This window comes from Phycodurus eques, chromosome 5 (genome assembly GCF_024500275.1).
Source record: "Phycodurus eques isolate BA_2022a chromosome 5, UOR_Pequ_1.1, whole genome shotgun sequence".
In the NCBI taxonomy this organism is placed as follows: Eukaryota; Metazoa; Chordata; class Actinopteri; order Syngnathiformes; family Syngnathidae; genus Phycodurus; species Phycodurus eques.
The window spans coordinates 12,344,169-12,365,211 of record NC_084529.1 but is presented as its reverse complement, the minus strand read 5'-3'; the positions used below and the strand labels follow the sequence as shown (position 1 = coordinate 12,365,211).

Genomic DNA, 21,043 nt, shown 5'->3' with positions numbered 1-21,043 from the left:
TGGATACCCGTCAGAAACAGAGCGTTATGATTGAATTTCTTGCTTTGGAAGGGGAACCACCACAAAACGTTTTCAAAAGGTTGCAAATTGTATATCGGGTTAGGGTTAAGTCAACAATGATGACGCATAATAGTTATGTCATCAATGGCGACTCTACGATCTCTGATCAGTAGCACAATTCCCAGGATTAACCGCTTTCCTTATCACGGAAGCTCTTTTATTCGCCTTTGATCCTTAACACCCACTTTTTGACTGTGCTGTAGCCTACTGCAGTTTCCCCATACACATTTTACAACCTTTTTAAAATGTTTAGAGGTGGTTCCCCTTCCAAAGCCAGAAATTCAGTCACAGCTCTCTTTTTCTTTTTTTCCAAAATGGTTGACAGGAAGAGGACAAACTTAAAGAAAACTTTTTATTATTATTATTTTTTTTAAATAAACCAAACAAGTATTTAAACTACAAACTGTGGAAAAAAATAAATAAAAAAAATAAATCTATTTTTAGTAGGTTAAATTAAATTGGCTCATTACTTTTTGACCCCTCCTGGAGCCATCACCTTATTATGGTGGAGGGCTGTGTGTGTCCCAGAAGTGGGACCAAGTTGCTTTATGCCCATGACAAACAGGACCTTGGTGAGGGACCAGACAAAGGATGGCTCAAAGAACCCCTTGAGAGAAAAACATTTGGACCTCGTTTCACTCGCCCGGACACGGGTCACAGGAGGCTCCTCTGGAGCCAGGCCTGTAGGTGGGGCTTAATGGCGAGCGCCTGGTGGTTGCTGATGCAAAAACTGGGAGGAGTTTGGTGAGGCCATGGAGAGCGACACCCAGACAGCTTTCGAGGAAATTCTGGTCCACAATCCGGCGTTTCAAGAGGGGGAAGCAGTGCCCCATTAACACTGTGTATAGTGGGGATGGGGTGCTGCTGACCTCAACTCGGGACGTTGTGAGTCAGTGGGCCGAATACTTCAAATACCTCAATTCTACAAACATGCCTTTCTATGAGAAAGCAGAGTCTGGGGAGTCTGAGGTGGGCTCTCTTAACTCTGAGGTTGAGGTCACCGAGGTGGTTAAAAACACATGGACATCGGGGACAGTGCCTCTGGATTGGCAGAACGGGGTGGTGTTCCCCATTTTTAAAAAGGGGGACCGGAGGGTGAGTTCCAAATACAGGGGGATCACACTCCTCAGTCTCCCTGGCAAGGTCTATTGGGGGGTGCTGGAGAAGTGGGTCTATCAGGAAGTCGAATCTCAGATTCAGGAGAAACAGTGTGCTTTTTGTCTTAGCTATGGAATGGGGGGGACCAGCTCTACACCCTCAATAGGGTACTGGAGGGTGCATGGGAGTTTGCCCTACCAGTCTACATACGTTTTGTGGACTTGGAAAAGGCGTTTGACTGTGTCCCTCAGGGAGTCCTGTCGAGGATGTCCTGGGAGTATGGCGTACCGGACCCCTGATAAGGGCTGCTCGATCACTGTATGACACACCCCGTATTGTCAGAGTTTGGTCCGCATTGTCGGCAGTAAGTCGGATTCATTTCTAGTGAGAGTTTGACTCCACCAATGCTGCCTTTTGTCACCGATTCTGTTCATTACCTCAATGGACAGAATTTCTAGGTGCAGCCAAGGCGTTGAGGGAGTCTGGATTGGTGACGTCAGCATTACGTCTCGACAGGCGGATCGGAGCAGCATCTGCAGTGATGCAGACTTTGTATCAGTCTGTCATAGTAAAGAAGGAGCTGATCCGAAAGGTGAAGTTCTCAATTTACTGATCGATCTATGTTCCTACCCTCACCGAGGTGTGGGTCATGATTGAAAGAACAAGATCGCGGATACAAGCGGCCGAAATGAGTTTCCTTCGCTGGGCGTCCCTCTACCTTAGAGTTAGGGTGAGAAGCTCAGTCATCCGGGAGGGGATCAGAGTTAAGCTGCTGCTCCTCCGAGTACGAGAGGAGCTAGATGAGGTGGCTGAGGCATCCGATTACGATGCCACCTGGACGCCTCCTTGGTGAGGTATTCCGGGCCTGTCCCACCGGGAGGTGGCCCTGGGGACGACCCAGGATGCACTGGGGAGACTACGTCTCTCGGTTGGCCTGGGAACGCCTTGGGATCCCCCCAGAAGAGCTGGATGAAGTGGCTCATGAGAGGGAAGGCTGGGCATCCCAGCTTAAGCTGGTGCCCCCGCAACCCGACCTTGGATAAGATGAAAAAAATGGACGGATGGACAGATGGATACTTTTTGACCGCCCCTCGTAATATAACTTCTGTATCATGTTGATGAGAAAGATCATCATTATAAAGGTAGAATTCCTTGACCCTAAAGACATGACCAGAATTGACCCACATTTTGTTCATAAAAATTAACCAGACTGTATCTAATTTTAGACATCCAATTTAAGACAATGCAATATTATGAAAGAGAAACAGCTACATATCAGATATCAATTTCTCACCTTCATCTCCATATGGGTAGAATACAGCCACACAGATGTTGAGCAGGCAGGCCAGATAGAAGGAGATACTCCCCCAATGAGAGATGTGGCGTGAAAACCAGAACAAGGCCTTATTTTCTACATAAAAAAGGAAGCGAAATGCAAGGGGTATAGCTTGATTGACATTTGTTAGTTGGTCTATTAGTTAGCAGAAGTTTTGGTGAGAATCTTGATAAAGGTGTGGATACTTTATTCAATGGAATACATTTTCACTTTTTGTTTTCAGTACCAATGAAATTTTACCCCAGACCCAGGAATAAAAATGGTACCGACCTGTCTGTCTACTCACTTCTTGCATCTCATTAATGTATTTTTGCGGTTTGTCACTAACCCTCAATGGTACCATATAAAAAATTTCCCAGAGGGCACAGCAAAGTTAATCCTGATCCTGACGTGTAGAACTCAAAAGGATAACACTGGTCAGGTCATAATGTCTTATGTCTCTGTGCTAACTAACAAACGGAGTAACAGAAGATGGAAAAAAACACAAGAAAGGTGCACAATGCAAAACAACAATTCTTGAAATAAGTGACTAAGACTATGCTACCATCACCGTTGTTATTTTTCACAGTGTTGCAAAATGCAAAGACTCACTTCGGATTTTCTTCTGCCAACTCATCTCATTGTAGAGGTTGTCAAACTGCTGAAAGAAGTCATTAACCTTGCTGCCCTGGTCATCTCGCTCAGTGGTGGTGAAAACACGCATTTTCGACTCCTGGGTAAGGTACTCACAGATGTTGGGGACTGGAAATACAATTTGCTCCATGGTACGGTCATGACGCACAATCTGGCAAATGCAATGTCTCTTATGATTTGATTTGATACATTCAGAGAAGAAAACTGAACATAAATAACACCAAATTCTTACCTCAATCTGAGCTGTGTGATTGGCATAGTATTGGAGGGCATCATCCTTTTCATTGTCAGGGTCCAAGCTTGATCCAGTCACGAAACTCAACCCTGGCCTCAGACTCTGCTGCAGGATCTTATTATGTCGAGCCAGCTGGGAAGAGGAAAGAAAAAATAAAATGGCTTTCAATTTGTGCGGGAATTAAACACTGTCTATTAGTGACTAATTGAGAATTATCAGCCATCAAACAGGACATTACAACTTCCACTTTGATATATATAAAGCATTCTGTCAATTGTTATCATCTTTGTCTACTATTACATAAACAATAACAACAAATTAGTGTTTTTGCATTTCATTTATCCATCCATCCATCCATCCATTTTCTTTACCGCTTATCCTCACCAGGGTCGTAGGCTGCTGGAGCCTATCCCAACTATCTTCGGGCGGAAGGTGGGGTACACCCTGAACCGGTCGCCACCCAATCGCAGGGCACATAAAAACAAACAACCATTCGCACCCACATTCACACCTACGGGCAATTTAGAGTACCAATCAACCTACCAAACCAGAGTGCCTGGAGAAAACCCACCCAGGCACGGGGAGAACATGCAAACTCCACACAGGCGGGGCCGGGATTTGAACCCCGGTCCCCAGAAGTGTGAGGCAGATGTGCTAACCAGCCTCCGCCGTGCTGGCGCATTTCATTTAAATGAGGAATTTTGCAATAAATGTGTATCACTCTGAAATTGAAAGCAAATACTGTATGAACCGTTCGTATGCGTGAGTCAAAACCAAGCACATATAAAAAAATGTGCATTTTTTTTTTTTACCTTCCCAGTTATGCTTTTGTTGACTTATTTCAATAATTGTGGCAATTCGTAAAGACATGCCCTCTCTCTGTAGCCATGAGGAGAAATAATATACTCAAGTGGACACTTGATTTCAAATGTTCCATTCATCCATCAATTTTCGATGCCGTCCTGTGCATGACTGCAGGAAGCTGAAGCCTATTCTCACTGACTTCAGACAGAAAGCACATTTAGAGACAGACAACTGCTCAGACTGGGATTCACACAATCACTGAGTGGGAACTAAACCCAGACTTTCTTCCCAGAAGTCAAGCGAGTGGACCACTACATCATCAGTGACCCACAAAGGTCTCAGAAGCTTACTTTTTTCTGTTATAATTAACTAAGCCAGGTGGGTTGGACAAAATACTGTCTGACACTATTAAAGACGCAAAGGTTAAGGCCTGCTTGACACAGCCTGCTTTCTCTAGCTAACAGCAGACAAGACAACATTTAAACAAACAATGCACAAAAGAGCATTTCTTCGCTGTCTTGAAATGATTGAACAGTGGACACATGCAAATATTTCTTGACACACTCAAATCACACAAAAATTTGACTTGAACTGCACACAGAACATACAAAAATATACACACACACACCAGCACTGAACATCGCACAACTCGTTACTAACCTGGTGGGCCAGTATGTAAATGTTATGACCAACATCCAGTGGCTTGATGTGGTCAAGAGCACTGTCCTCATCCTCTTCACTTTCCAGAGCCTGGGCATAGGCCTCTTTCATGACATACACCTGAGACACAACAATTGGTCAGATTTCAAAATGGCATCCACCAATGTGCAATATACAAGCACAACAACACATACAAATAGGATGGACACTTACAAGCTCAACAGGTCTCATCTTGAAGAGAATTTTCTCCGCGTTCTCACTGTCATGACGGCTCTCCATAATAGCCAGCAGGAGCTTGGATGCATTATTCTAGAAAATATTTTTAATTCACCGATATACTCAGCCTTAATCCTCATCCACCACTTTTATTTGACATCAATATACACTAAACTCAGCAAATATACAGTAAATGAGAAAGCTGTATAAGCTCAGTAAATAAACAGTTTTCTATATTGGGTAATGTCTTGTGTAACCTCACCTTGAGCTCAAGCACCAGGTCCATGCGGTTCTTCCCCAGGGGGTTGATGGGGTTTACAATCAGCGCTATAATGATGTCAATACCATTTGACTCATGTCTGGCTATACATGTCTGGAGAAGTAAGAAGTGAACACAATAAGGCTCGGCACTTATTAGAAAACAGATTGAAATTGATTTTGAAAAATCATACTGAAAAGAATGAAAATTAGTCATAAACATTACAACCACACACTCTGTCAATTTCCAGACTTTAACCGCAAGCTGTAATCAGATCATTGTAATGATGTGTAACAGCATCTCCATGGATTAAACCCAATCAAAGGGATGATAAGCTATTACTTTAGATAAATCACCTATGCTGCGTACAGCCCATAGCAAGCATATTCGCATTGTATTTGGGCATTGATAGGCATGTTGGGATGCATGATCATCTGTATATAATTTGATATAATTATACAATTAAGGTAACTTCCTTTATTAGCATTTTATCTCTCATCAGTCACACATGTTTTTTGGTTTGTTCTTCATATTTGTTTACTGTCACTCCATGTAAATATTTACAAATCTCCTAAAATTGATAATTTCTTTAGAAAAACAAGAACTAAATCAGGCAATTCTCAACCAACCTTTTACACCAAGTACCACCTAAAACAAATGCATAGCTCTCCAAGTACAACCATCATGACGAATATTTTAATAAGGTAATAGTGTAGTAGACCTAAGTGTTCATAAAAAATGAGACAAGGGTTTTATTTCTTAAGATTATACTTAATATAATTGTAAGCCACTGTAACGTTATGCACTGTTTTTTTTGTTAACACTGCTTAAATATAGGGGGGAAATGTACTTATAATTCAAATCAAAAGTATTGCACATAAAAGTTAACTAAAAATTATATCTAAATACAAGTTTTCAAATTAAACAGTTTTTAAAGATTAAAAGCATAATGTACTGAAAAAGTGAAATACAACTGAACTGGACTTGGGCAGTGATTCCTTCATGTACCGCTAGAGGGAGCCTGCGTACCACATATGTGGAGAATCACCTGGTTTTCGTGGCAGGGGCCCTGGCAGTACTCTGTGATTGTTTCCAAAGTTTGACGAACCAGGTCAACATTGCTCTCATTTATATAAAGGCCAAGCAGCCCAAGGCCTCCCGTGGTGCTCCCACAAATACAGTCCAGGAACTGAAGTGTCTCACATACTAAATTGTAGTTGGTCTTGTTGTTTTGTGAGCGCAAAAAGTTCTACATACAGAGGAGACAGAAAAAACTCAAACATCAGTCAACTCAACAGTAGAAGCTTACTTCACAATAATGGGGGGGAGAAAAAAAGGAAGAAAAAAAAGACTACCTGCAAATCATAATTGTGGTTCTCACAGAGAAGTTGAAGGAACCGTAGGATGGGTTTCATAATAGTGATGGCCTGGCTCATCCGAGTTTCCTCTAAGGCTTCTTCAGCCCCTTTCACCTCACTGTTCTGGCACAAGGCTTCAAGGTCAGGATCCAGCTCTTTCCGGAAAGCACAGAAAGCCTTAGAGGTCACAGACGAAGCCTCTTTAAGTTGCCCTCGCATGTCCTCCCTCATATGAAGTCTTGAGTCTTTCCCTTACAGCATGGATGAAAATGTAATGTTTCAATGGAGGGCAAAAGGATATTTTGGAACAATTGAGCCTTTGCAAATGGATGGATGCATTTAAAATATTCAAAACATTAATGATCAATAGTGGAAACAATCATATTCAAGCCATTAGAAAAGATTAATTTCTGGGGTGAACAAAAGAGCCACTATTGACATGGGTGCATGAAAGCACACAATCTTGATACAATGGCCTTTTGATAGGCTGGGTTGGAAATCATGTGACCTCTGACATGTGAAAGCACAGACTGAGGATAACATTCTACAGAGAGGTCAGAAATGCAACATTTAGTTTTATCCACCATTGCTACAAACTGAGCTTTAGGGCAACACATACAGTATGGGGATTTTAAGTCTGGGGGAGTGTTTTTTAAGGACCCTGAAGCTTTTCAGCTACTGCAGCCCATTTGTAATCCAACCTTTACCTTTATTACCACTCTTCCTGAATACACAATGATATGTTATAACACAGTTGTTGAGTACATGCAAACACTTCCAAATGTTTCATTGCTTGCCTGTACCTTTTCTGAATCCGCCACTACTAAAGTCAGTGTCATCATCTCTTTTTCTGCTATTGAGCTCAAACATGTTGACCGACACGGTTGCACGGATCTCCTGCTGGGCCAAACGCATCCGGTCGTAGAAAACCTTAAAGAATCTTTCTGACTTCTTCTGCTTGTACAATTGGTTATAGAAGGAGTCCTAGGGAAGGCAGACAGACTTTCATTTCACCAGTTTATTTCGTGTGCATGCATGCATGTTCATGACAATAAAAGATTCTTCTTCTTCTTCTTATTATTATTATTATTTATCACTCTTGCAGAGAAAAATGTTAAGCAAGTCTATTCCACTTACCTGTATCTGTGTATTTCCACCTTGGAGAAGGGCAATCCCGAACAAGACACTTTCCTCAAACACTTGGTCATTCTTAGTGGTGACAATGAGGTCAATCACTAGCTCAGATGCCCCAACAATGTCCAGCTGACACTGGATCTCCATTATGCTACTGAGTGGCTTTTCAAAGTCCGCTGTGAGAGAACCTCCTGCACAGATCAATTATACATTACATTCATGTCAAGAGATACACTTGGCTTAAGTTGGCACACACAATATTGACAAAACCATTGGAACACCTGTACAATATAAACAACTGAACAGAAAACATGTACATTGATGGTCTATTACAAAAAGTCTTTGGTCTGCTTTGTGAATTAGTTTCAGTTTTTACAAGGTACCTCCGAATGTTGGCTTGGCAAAAGAAGCAGGTGAGCTGCTTCCACTCCCAATCTCTGACTTGGAAATAAGTCTTTGATTTCCAAAGTAGCGTGTGAGGAGAATCTCTCTCAATTCCTTTCCCTGAATGGAAAAAAACACTGTTAAACTTACCCTATGTTCGTTGACATATGTACTTTCTGTTAGGTGATAATGGTGTAGTCAGAGGAAACAAATGACTCCAAAGATCAAATTTATCAAATGTGCGTCATCTCTCAAGTCCCAAAATGCATTCTTTCCTTTATGGCATCTATAACTATACTCGCACCCAAAAAAAAATAAAAGGAGACACTGAGGAAGGAAAATGACAGAAAAAAACAAGAAAAGGGCTATCTATATACATTTATGTTTCTTCTAATTATGAATCCTAGCCTCTGACATCTCTAGACTAGATTGTTGCAAACGAGTGCATGCATCATGTATTTGGACAAACCTCTGACCAAACCTCTGTTCCAATTTATCATTTCAAACAACCCAAACCATAAATAAAGCTTGCTGTGATCTCACACTCAAAAAATTAGAGATATAAAATTGTAAGTAAAGTGTATTAGTGAATATCAATTGACAGAGGGTATAATACCATAGTGAAATATTCTCTTGAAACAGAAAAATAAAATATGTAACCTGAAGTTACGAATCAAGTTACTATAAAGGGTTGTAATAGTTCACATAACATGTCAAACTGGGCTTTGCATGATGTCATTACTTGTCACCTCTCCTTGAGCCGTCACCATATCGTGGTGAAGGGGTTTGTGTGTCCCAATGATCCTAGGAGCTAAGTTGTCTGGGGCTTCACGCCCTTGGTAGGGTCACCCATGACAAACAGGTCCTAGGTGAATGACCAGAAAAAGCACGGCTCCAAAAATCCCTATGAATAACAACATATATGGATCTAGGTTTCTCGAGCCCGGACACCGGTCACTGGGGCCTCCCTCTGGAGCCAGGCGTGGAAGTGGGGCTCGAAGGCGAGCGCCTGCACCCATGGGGCCCGGCCGGACACAGCCCGAAAGGGTAACGTGGGTCTCCCTTCCCATGGGCTCACCACCTTGGCGATCCGATCCCCGGCTACAGAAACTGGCTCTGGGGACGTGAAATGTCACCTCTGTGGCAGGGAAGGAGCCCGAGCTGGTGTATGAGGTTGAGAAGTTCCGACTAGATATAGTGATGCTTGCCTCACACACGGCTTGGGCTGTGGTACCAGTCCTCTCTCTCGAGAGAGAGGGGGGGTTTGTGTATACTTATTGTGTGTATACTTATTGCCCCCCCGGCTCGGCGCCTGTACGTTGGGGTTCACCCCGGTGGACGAGAGGGTAGCCTCACTCCGCCTTCGGGTGGGGGGACGGGTCCTGACTGTTGTTTGTGCCTATGCACCAAACAGCAGTTTAGAGTACCGATTTTTGGAGTCCTTAGAGGGGGTGCTGGAGAGTGCTCCCGCTGGGGACTCCATCGTTCTGCTGGGGGACTTCAATGCTCACGTGGGCAATGACAGTGAGACCTGGAAGGGCGTGACTGGGAGGAACGCCCCCCTCCCCCCCGATCAGAACCAGAATGGTGTTCTGTTATTGGACTTCTGTGCTCACCACTGATTGTCCATAACAAACACCATGTTCAAGCATAGGGGTGTCCACATGTGCATCCAGGACACCCTAGGTCGCCGTTTGAGGATCGACTTTATAGTCGTGTCATCGGACTTGCGGCCGGATGTCTTGGACACTCGGGTGAAGAGAGGGGCGGAGCTGTCAACTGATCACCACCTGGTGGTGAGTTGGCTCCGATGGTGGGGGAAGATGCCAGTACAACGTGGCAGACCTGCTGGGAACGTCTGGCAGAATCCCCTGTCAGAAGGAGTTTAAACTCCCACCTCCGGCAGAACTTCAACCACGTCCTGGGGGAGGTGGGGGACATTGAGTCCGAGTGGACTATGTTCTGCGCCTCTATTGCCGAGGCGGCCGACCGGAGCTGTGGCCGTAAGGTAGTCTGTGCCTGTCGTGGCGGCAATCTCCGAACCTGTTGGTGGACACCAGCAGTGAGGGATGTCGTCAAGCTGAAGAAGGAGTTCTATTGGGCCTTTTTGGCCTGACTCCTGAGGCAGCTGATGGGTACCGGCTGGCCAAGCAGAATGCGGCTTTGGTTGTCGCTGAAGCAAAAACCCAGGCGTGGGAGGAGTTCGGTGAGGCCATGGAGAACGACTTCCGGGCGGCTTCGAGGAAATTCTGGTCCACCATCCGGCGTCTCAGGAGGGGGAAGCAGTGCACCATCAACACTGTCTATAGTGGGGATGGGGCGCTGCTGACCTCAACTCGGGACGTTGTGAATCGGTGGGGAGAATACTTCGAAGACCTCCTCAATTCCACTGACACACCTCACCTTGAGGAAGCAGAGTCTGGGTTCTCGGAGCTCTCCTATTTCTGGGGTTGAGGTCACCGAGGTGGTTAAAAAGCTCCTCAGTGGCAGGAGTCCGCCTCAGAGAACCCAGACACACCAGTCTACATGTGTTTTGTGGACTTGGAGAAGGCGTTCGACCGTGTCCCTCGTGGAGTCCTGTGGGGGGTGCTTCGGGAGTACGGGGTACCGAACCACCTGATATGGGCTGTTCGGTCCGTGTACGACCGAATTTGGTCCGCATTGCCGGCAGTAATTCAGACTAGTTTCCGGTGAGGGTTGGACACCGCCAAGGCTGCCCTTTGTCACCGATTCTGTTCATAACTTTTATGGACAGAATTTCTAGGCACAGCCGAGGGCGAGAGGGGTCCGGTTTGGTGGCCTCAGAATTGCATCTCTGCTTTTTGCAGATGATGTGGTTCTGTTGGCTTCATCAAGCCGTGATCTCCAACTCACTGGAGCGGTTCGCAGCAGAGTGTGAAGCATCTGGGATGAAAATCAGCACCTCCAAATCTGAGACCATGGTCCTCAGTCAGATAAGGGTGGAGTGCCCTCTCCGGGTCGGGGATGAGACCCTTCCCCAAGTGGAGGAGTTCAAGTATCTTGGGGTCTTGTTTCACAAGTGAGGGAAGAATGGAACGGGAGATCAACAGGCAGATCGGTGCAGCGTCTGCAGTGATGCGGACTTTGTATCGATCCGTTGTGGTAAAGAAAGCTAAGCCAAAAGGCGAAGCTCTCCATTTACCGGTCGATCTACGTTCCTACCCTCACCTATGGTCACGACCTGTGGGTCATGACCGAAAGAACAAGATCCCGGATACAAGCGGCCAAAATTAGTTTCCCCCTTAGAGATAGGGTGAGAAGCTCGGTCATCCAGTAGGGGCTCAGAGTAGAGCCGCTGCTCCTCCGCATTGAGAGGAGCCAGATGAGGTGGCTCGGGATGCCTCCCGGACGCCTCCCTGGTGAGGTGTTCCGGGCACGTTCCACCGGGACGAGACCCCGGGGACGACCCGGGACTTGCTGGAGAGACTACGTCTCTCGCCTTGCCAGGGAACGCCTCGGGATCCACTCGGAAGAGCTAGAGGAAGTGGCTGGGGAGAAGGAAGTCTGGGCTTCCCTGCTGAGGCTGCTGCACCTGCGACCCGACATCAGATAAGCGGAAGACAATGAATGGTTGGATGGCATTACTTGTCATGCTGCCCATTCTTTCCTTGAAGTACACCGCATTGTCGCGGTTCATTCATCATCTTCCGTACCTCTTGTCCTCACAAGGGTCGCGTGGTGCTTCGGGCGAGAGGCGTGGTACACCCTGAACTGGTCGCTAGCGGTTCAGCATTCGCTAATTCTGCTATCTGCAGTTTGAACGTGGCGACAAATGTATGAAAAGTATTTGGCTATTTGGTGACAAAATAATTCACTTTATTTATATATATATATTTTTAGTTGTAGTTTCCTAAATTGAGAAAACAAATGGTTAAGGTCAGCTATAAACACGCAACAGTTGTCCATGCAACCAAATTGAGGTTAGGCTGATGTTTTGCCTCTAGCAACAGTCTTGTCAGACTTTGGCACACTATAATAAACAGGGCATCAAAACCAGTGGCATCTGGAACAACAGCTTTGCGGAACATTGGTAAACCTATCTACAACCTACAGTTTGTGTTTTAAGGTCAGTAAACACTACTGTAATGTAGACAATGCGTGCATCTTATAATACCCACCATTTCACTTTAATGTAATGCATTCCGTTTGATTGTTTACTTGTTACAATTTGGATGAAATGTTTGTGTCGGAAATATTTCATATTTTATGTGAGTGCAAATGGTTGTTTCTTTCTCTGTGCCCTGCGATTGGCTGACGACCAGTTCAGGGTGTAACGTGGCTCTCGCCCGAAGATAACTGGGATAGGCTCCAGCATGCCCGCGACCCTAGTGAGGATAAGCGGTGCAGAAAAATGGATGGATGGATGGATGGATGGATGTTTCAAAGAAATGCACTACATGCGCTCTATGCATGTGAGATGGTCGTCTTAAAGCAAGTCGGCTCGGGTGTTTTATTTTCTTTCATTGTGAAACACAAGAGGCCAATGTCTTTTCTGCTCAGGCTTGAGGAGTAACTTAAAGATAAAAATATGACGATTAGATGACAAATGTCACACGTTAACATATTGATTGACTGGCTGGGTGTACAGTGTCCAATGCTAATACTGTACTACATTGTCAAGGATACCATAAACGGTTTAAACTATATACAGAGACAAATGAGGCAATGTCTTGCCTCGCCAATGTTGTCGGCTAGGTTCAGTCCAGCAGAAGAAGTGGACGTGCACATGCAGCTGATGCTCTCTGTGTCAGTAAACATCTCATCTGCAGTCAGTGGAGACGCTTGTCTGCCTGCACTGTCTGGCTGAATGTTCACACAAACACCAACGCGCACACATCCTTCTTGAACTAAAGTTGATGATCCACTGAGCCCTCCTCATTTCCATGCAGCAGTACACAGACACAGCCTGTGTGCAAGTACAACACAGACATTACAAACTCATCCCAAAGCACAGTTTCTAACTTATTGCAGCTCGAATCACGTTTGACGTAACTCTTCCCATGTTAGCTTTGTATAAATTGAAAAAGGAAAGTAGGACTGAGAAGAAACTCTGTGGGGTTTTGCTCGTTTTCTCTCCTTTGTGTGCTGCAGTCTGCTGGCTTGCTCTGCAGAGAGAGAAACGAGACGGGAGGGACGATGGCGGCAGAGGAAAGTCTGCCCAGTCTGACTCATCTCACTGCTGCATTGACGAGAAACCCTCCAGTCAGACATGTAGTAGCCATGAGAGGAATGACAGAAATAGAGCTAGATTAACTGACGAAAGAATGCAAGGTTGCAGGAGAGTAGACCAGGAAACAAAAACAAGTATGGTGCAGGTTTTGTTTGAGTTTTAAAATGTGCACCGGCACGCCACACTGCGGCTCTCGTGTCCAGAGCTGCCGGTCCCCACCTCCGGCTTCCAGACACACACACACACTTTTCCCCTCCTCCTTTTCTTTCATCTTTACTCCACCTTGCATTTCTGCGGTCTGTATTTTTCCCTGACAAAGAAGCATGGAGGAAAGGTGAAAGAGGTCGCCTTTTGCAACAGTACGGTCAGACAAGGTCAGTTGTCTGCGAAACTGAGGCCACAGAGAGCAGTCTTAGCCAAATGCAGTAAATCAGGTCCAAATCACGCAGACGGGTACTAGTGGTGCCTACCCGCATGAGACACATTATGAAAACAAAATTTAGTTCTCCGCAAATCCCTACCTTTGGCAGATATACTGATAAAGCCGGGCTGCTCATGAAGAAAATACAAGTTGTAGCCATGTAAACTCCCCTCCAAAAGTATTGGATTAGTGATGGCAATTCCTTTGTTTTTCCTCTACACTGAAACGATTTGGTTTTGACTTTAAAAGATTAATATGAGACAAGAGCAACAGTTTATCTGCTATTTCCAGGTATATACATCTGCATCTGATAAACAACTCAAATATTATTATTTTATTTATCATTATATCATTATTTGTAATGAAATAAAAAAAAAATTGGTCAGAATTGTTTTTGGAACAGCAAACTTTAAAAATAATGTTTAGTTGCAAATACATACTTTTGTATCTTCTTTTGTGATTATTTTCCAGGATTTATCCAAAACCACTTTTAGGTGGCAAAATTCTCTGTAGGTTTAAGTCTTGTTTAAGAGATTACCTTGGCCAGTCTAAACAAAAATCCTCTACTTCTTTCCCCTGAAGAACTGCTTTGTTGTTTGGGCAGTGTGTTTCGAGTCACAATCTTTCTGCATGATAAATGATCTCCCAATAAGTTTGGTTGCATCCTTCTTTCAACTGACAGACATGTTTCTGTAGAATTTTGTGTTAAATTGTAATTTATGTCACATAAATGAAAATTATGAGCCCAGGAATCATACAAGCCCAGCATTACAGCCACTGAATTTCACAGATGGGCTTGTACAGGTACAGTGGGTACAGAAAGTATTCACTCCCCCTTAAATGTTTCACTCTTTTTTTATATTGCAGCCATTTGTGAAAATAATTTAAGTTAATTTTTTTCCACATTAATGTACACACATAACCCCATATTGACAGAAAAAAAGATAACAGAATTGTTGAAATTTGTGGAGATTTATTTAAAACGAAAAGCTGAAATATCACACAGCCATAAGTATTCAGACCCTTTGCTCAGTATTTAGTAGAAGCACCCTTTTGAGCTAATACAGCCATGAGTCTTTTTGGGAATGATGCAACAAGTTTTTCAACACCTGGATTTGGGGATCCTCTGCCATTCCTCCTTGCAGATCCTCTCCTGCTCTGTCAGATTGGATGGTGAACATTGGTGGGCAGCCATTTTCAGGTCTTTCCAGAAATGCTCAATTGGGTTTAAGTCAGGGCTCTGGCTGGGCCATTCAAATACAGTAATTCCTTTGGTATTTTAGCTGTGTGCTCAGGGTCATTGTCTTTTTTGAAGGCGAACCTTCGGCCCAGTCTGAGGTTCTGAGCACTCTGGAGAAGGTTTTCGTCCAGGATATCAATGTACTTGGTCGCATAGATCTTTTCTTCAACCAGTCTCCCTGTCCCTGCAGCTGAAAAACACCCCCACAGCATGATACTGCCACCACTATGCTTCACTGTTGGGACTGTATTGGACAGGTGATGAGCAGGGCCTGGTTTTCTCCACACATGCCACTAAGAATCTAGGCCAACAATTTCTATCTTGGTCTCATCAGACCAGAGAATCTTATTTCTCACCATCTTGGAGTCATTCAGGTATTTTTTATTTTTTTTTAGCAAACTCCATGCGGGCTTTCATGTGTCTTGCGTTGAGGAGAGGCTTCCATCGGGCCACTCTGCCATAAACCAGCCCCAACTGGTGCAGGGCTGCAGTGATGGTTGACTTTCTAGAACTTTCTCCCATCTCCTGACTGCATCTCTGGAGCTCAGCCACAGTGATCTTTGGGTTCTTCTTTACCTCTATCACCAAGGCTCTTCACCCCCAATTGCTCAGTTTGGCCGGACGGCCAGCTCTAGGAAGGGTTCTGATCGTCCCAAACGTCTTCCATTTCTGGATTACGGAGGTGTGCTCACTGTGCTCTTAGGAACCTGAAGTGCAGCAGAATTTTGTTTGTAACCTTGGCCAGATCTGTGCCATCCATCCATCCATTTTCTACCACTTATCCGAGGTTGGGTCACGGGGGCAGTAGCTTTAGCAGCCGTGGCCCAATGGTTAAGACTGTGGGGGACCTAGGTTCAAGACCCCGACTGGACCATCCGCCAACATACCCCGGACTCACGGCTGTGGTGTCCTTGAGCAAGACAATGATACCCCGAAATGCTCCCAGGGCGCTTCAGCTGCCCCTGCTCCAGTGTGTTCCACTAACGTGTATGTGTTCACTGTGATGGGTTAAATGCAGAGAACAAATTTCGTGTACATGCATGAATGTTCATGACAATAAAAGGTGATTCTTCTTCTTCTTGTTGTAAAACGTGTGGTTTGGAATGTGGTTTGGTATTGTCTTGTTGAAATAAGCAGGGGCATCCATGAAAAAGACGTTGGATGGCAGCATATGTTTCTCCAAAACCTGTATGTACCTTTCAGCATTAATGGTGCCTTCACAGATGTGTAAGTTACCCATGCCATTGGCACTAACACAGCCCCATACCATCACAGATGCTGGCTTTTGAACTTTGCGTCCATAACAATCCGGATGGTTCTTTTTTTCTTTGGCCTGGAGGACACAACGTCCACAATTTCCCAAAACAATTTGAAATGTGGACCACGTAACACTTTTCCACTTTGCATCAATCCATCTTAGAGAAGCCGGCGGCGTTTCTGGGTGTTGTTGATAAATGGCTTTTGCTTTCCATAGTAGAGTTTCAAGTAGCACTTACGGATCTAGCGCCGAACCGTATTTACTGACATTGGTTTTCCGAAGTGTTCCTGATCCCATGTGGTGATATCCTTTACACATTGATATCGGTTTTTGATGCAGTGCCGCCTGAGGGATCGAAGGTCACGGGAATTCAATGTTGGTTTTCGGTCTTACCGCTTACATGCAGTGATTTCTCCAGATTCTCTGAACCTTTTGATGATATTATGATATTAATTGTACATTGAGGAACATTTTCCTTAAACTGTTCGACTATTTTCACACGCACTTGTTCACAAGAGGTGAACCTCGCCCCATATTTGCTTGTGAATGACTGAGCAATTCAGGGAAGTTCCTTTTATACCCAATCATGGCACCCACCTGTTCCCAATTAGCCTATTCACCTGTGGGATGTTCCAAACAGGTGTTTGATGAGCATTCCTCAACTTTCTCAGTCTTTTTTGCCACCTGTTCCAGCTTTTTCGGAATGTGTTGCAGCCATAATAAGTTAATGATTATTTGCTAAAAACAATCAAGTTTATCAGTTTGAACATTAAATATCTTGTCTTTGTAGTGTATTCAATTAAATATGGGTTGAACATGATTTAAAAATCATTGTATTCTGTTTTTATTGATGTTTAACACAACATCCCAACTTAATTGGATTTGGGGTTGTGCAAGGAGTAACAATTTGATTGTGATTCGCTAGTCATTCATCATTGTCAATACGAATAGCTATTGGTGTTTTAGGGGGCGAGTCCGGAAAATAGAAGTGTAGCTTATTCACCACCATGGAGGCGATGATTAGTGACTTAGAGGAGCCACTCCGCATTGTGTTTAGCCAAGCTAGTTAGCCAGCCAAAGCTCGTAGCTAGATGATGTGAAAAGCAGGAAGGATGGGTGACTGTACAAGGTGGACGCACCATTGTCTTAAAAGAATGTGTTGATTGCATCATACTTATTTATTAAATTTGCCAGCATCTGTAATTGGGCTGCATGATAAATTGTTTGATCATCGTCTTGGGCAAAATGAAAACATGCACTGCGCACATCATTTCACCAATCACAATTGTACTGTGAATAGTTTAAGACAGAAAAACATCCTCCAAATCAAAGGCAAAACATATCTTTAAGTTGTTTATCATTCGCAGCTGTAGTTTACTGTAAAACAAATAAATAAACTACGAATGTCCGCTAACCTAATTGCTAACATACAGTAATAAGAAAAGCTAGACATGTTAATAAGATTAGCACTGATGTTACGGTAAATTATAATATTTCAAATAATACACGGAACTAACATGCATGTGATATGGTGTTCATTCCCTAATAAGCTCCATAGACATGCTATAGGCTTTAATTGCTTGTGCTGAGACCACTAATAATAACACCGGTTATATTAAGAGATCAACTCACAGATTCGTACAGTTGTTTAGACACTATAAAAACATCTGACCGCACCACTCATCAGTCGCACTGCCTTGCTCATTTTCCACATCCTGTCCTTTTCTGTCCTCGCTCATCTTGTCGTATTGGTTAGTTGTTGCATGTCTTCACCAGGTGACCTTCCCACAAATAAGAACACAATTTGACTTTTGTAACGTTACTTGTGGTCAAATATCTAGACTGTTTAACTATTGTTCTACTGTGGTTCATACCCCTATTCTCCTTGTCCATTCTGTTGCTTTGTCTGTCCCCTAAAACCCTTTTCCGTCCAGCTGCATTTTCAATAAACATCAGAAAAAAAATTAAAATGAATAAGCAGAGTTTGAAATACTCAAACTCCTCTGTTGCACAGCAAAACTGTTCCGGCACAAAAGGCATACAGATCCACCATTTTTGCATGGCCATGCAGCTGAACAGGACAGGTTTAAAAAACATGGAGCAGCCCAGAGGTGTGGTGTCATCCCCGGGTGCTCGGGAGAGGACATTTTGGACTGTCCATACTTATACAGTGGGTACGGAAAGTTTTCAGACCCTCTTAAATTTTTCACTCTTTGTTATATTGCAACCATTTGTTAAAATCATTTAAGTTATTTTTTTTCCTTATTAACATACACACAGCATCCTATATTGCCAGAAAAAAACTTAATTGTTGAAATTTTGGCTGATTTATTAAAAAAGAAAAACTGAAATATCACACAGCCAGATGTATTCAGACCCTTTGCTGTCATACTCATATATTTAACTCGGGTGCTATCCATTTCTTCTGATCATCCTTAAAATGGTTCTCCACCTTCATTGGAGTCCACCTGTGTTTGATTATGAAAGCCACACACCTGTCTGTATAAGACCTTACAGCTCACAGTGCATGTCAGAGGAAATGAGAATCATGAGGTCAAAGGAACTGCCTGAAGAGCTCAGAGACAGAATTGTGGTAAGGCACAGGTCTGGCCAAGGTTACAAAAAAAAATAATTCTGCTGCACTTAAGGTTCCTAACAGCACAGTGGCCTTCATAATCCTGAAACAGAAGACGTTTGGGATGATCAGAACCCTTCCTAGAGCTGGCCGTCCGGCCAAACTGAGCAATTAGGGGAGAAGAGCCTTGGTGAGAGAGGTAAGGAAGAAGCCAAAGATCACTGTGGCAGAGCTGCAGAGATGCAGGCGGGAGATGGGAAAAACTTGTAGAAAGTCAACCATCACTGCAGCCCTCCACCAGTCGGGGCTTTATGGCAGAGTGGCCCGACAGAAGCCTCTCCTCAGTGCAAGACACATGAAAGCCCGCATGGAGTTTGCTATAAAAAAAAAAAAAAAAAAACATGGAGGACTACAAGATGTTGAGAAATAAGATTCTCTGGTCTGATGAGACCAAGATAGAAACTGTTGGCCTTAATTCTAAGTGGTATATGTGGCGAAAACCAGGTACTCCTCATCACCTGTCAAATACAGTCCCAACAGTGAAGCATGGTGGTGGCAGCATCATGCTGTTGGTGTGTTTTGGACGACTGGTTGCAATCGAAGGAAAGATGAATGCGGCCAAGTACAGGGATATCCTGGAAAACCTTCTCCAGAGTGCTCAGAACCTCAGACTGGGCCGAAGGTTCACCTTCAAAAAAGACAATGACCCCTAAGCACATACCTAAAATACCGAAGGAGTGGCTTCAGAACAACTCTGTAACTGTTTTTGAATGGCCGAGCCAGAGCCCTTCTTGCATCATTCCCAAAAATGGCATGCTTTCCCAATATCTTGCAGCCCTAATACATAAGGTACGTCGTGGCCCGACACAGTGCCATACTGGCCCCGGCCACCGTTGGAGGAACCTGCATTCAGTCTTTTAATGCCTATGTGCAAAGAGTGCCTATGAACAAAGTTTTTTTTTTTATTATTATTATTTGGTGAAATGAATTATTTTAATTCCTGCAAAAGATCACCTGGTCATCGCTAATGACGAAATAATTATGTTTGATTTTAAGCGAAAGAAATTATTCTATGCCAATTACCAGTTGAAGAGTAATTTTCATTTACATCAATTTAGGATTGCTAGTGGTAGTTTTATGTTAACATGATTGTTTTATTATTTTAATGTTAATCACAGGCTGTTTTACATAATTTCATAAAGTAAGGCTCTTGTGCTCCGATTGAATCAACTCAACTGATAAATGCCCACACCCAGGGATCTCATGAAAAATCCTCACATGTGCCCAGTTACAATGTTTTCGAGATGCTCTGACATGGCACAGGGGAAAAAAGAAAAAATAAATAAATAAAAAATAAAAATAAACTTAACCAGAAAACAGGCACAACAGCAAAACAATTTAGGTGCACATGTGAGAGCAATTGGTGAGACTGGTTCAAGGAAGTTTGAGAAACACAGTATAAACAAGCATTTAAAAAACTATTAGCTGGAGCATTCCATGTGATTCTTATATTATAACTATATTAAATTGGAAAGACTGACGTGTTAAAAATAGGTTTGTCTCAAAGCAAGGTATGTTTGTTTCATGTGATGAACTGATACAAGTGCAGAATAAAAAGTATATGATAGGCTTTACACGATCGGGATTTTTGGGGCCGATCACCGAATTTGAAAAACAGATAACCGATCACCGATCCGATCACAAGATCGAGCAATGTGCCTATTTAAATAACTTGTTCATTTACTGTATATACTTGTGTACTTAATTGCTCAAAACATATTTACAATAAATAATGTATCTTTGTTCATCTATTTATGCCAGTGAGGCATAGTGAGAGACAGAACAAAGGAATGGTCTTCTCTTAGATGGCAGGAAGTACAGACAGTAATGTATCCACTTTTTGTGACATTTTTGTTTGTGGGTGTGCCGTGAGATTTTTCAATTGTAAAATATGTTCCTTGGCTCCATAAAGGTTGGAAAATCACTGCTCTAGTCAGGTTATGTATTCTAATCAGTCAGGTCAAACCAACATTACAACATGACAGAAATAATGGGTGCTAACTTACTGTAATTACTTTATTGTAATTACATTTCTTCACACACACCAAACCTTTAGAGCATGGTTCGACAGAACGCCTGCATGTTCGCTTATAACAGTTAGTGCTAGGACTAGCTTGCTAG

The 21,043-nt window shown here is 43.4% G+C and overlaps 1 protein-coding gene across 4 annotated transcripts in view; it reads right to left on the bottom strand.

The window, feature by feature from the left end:
* The window catches only part of itpr2 (inositol 1,4,5-trisphosphate receptor, type 2), a 90,676-nt gene that overhangs the window by 22,007 nt on the left and 47,626 nt on the right, over positions 1-21,043 (bottom strand). For 2 of the 4 annotated variants that reach the window (XM_061677545.1, XM_061677546.1), the window contains exons 38-48: positions 8,177-8,297; positions 7,797-7,984; positions 7,463-7,643; positions 6,657-6,910; positions 6,350-6,550; positions 5,305-5,415; positions 5,040-5,135; positions 4,827-4,946; positions 3,360-3,494; positions 3,086-3,278; positions 2,453-2,569 (exon numbers count right to left, since the gene is read on the bottom strand). In XM_061677545.1, coding sequence (XP_061533529.1) covers positions 2,453-2,569; positions 3,086-3,278; positions 3,360-3,494; positions 4,827-4,946; positions 5,040-5,135; positions 5,305-5,415; positions 6,350-6,550; positions 6,657-6,910; positions 7,463-7,643; positions 7,797-7,984; positions 8,177-8,297 — 1,717 coding nt within the window. Of the gene's footprint in view, positions 1-2,452; positions 2,570-3,085; positions 3,279-3,359; positions 3,495-4,826; positions 4,947-5,039; positions 5,136-5,304; positions 5,416-6,349; positions 6,551-6,656; positions 6,911-7,462; positions 7,644-7,796; positions 7,985-8,176; positions 8,298-21,043 lie in introns of those variants that run through there. The other 2 variants (XM_061677547.1, XM_061677548.1) reach the window with 2 other exon arrangements.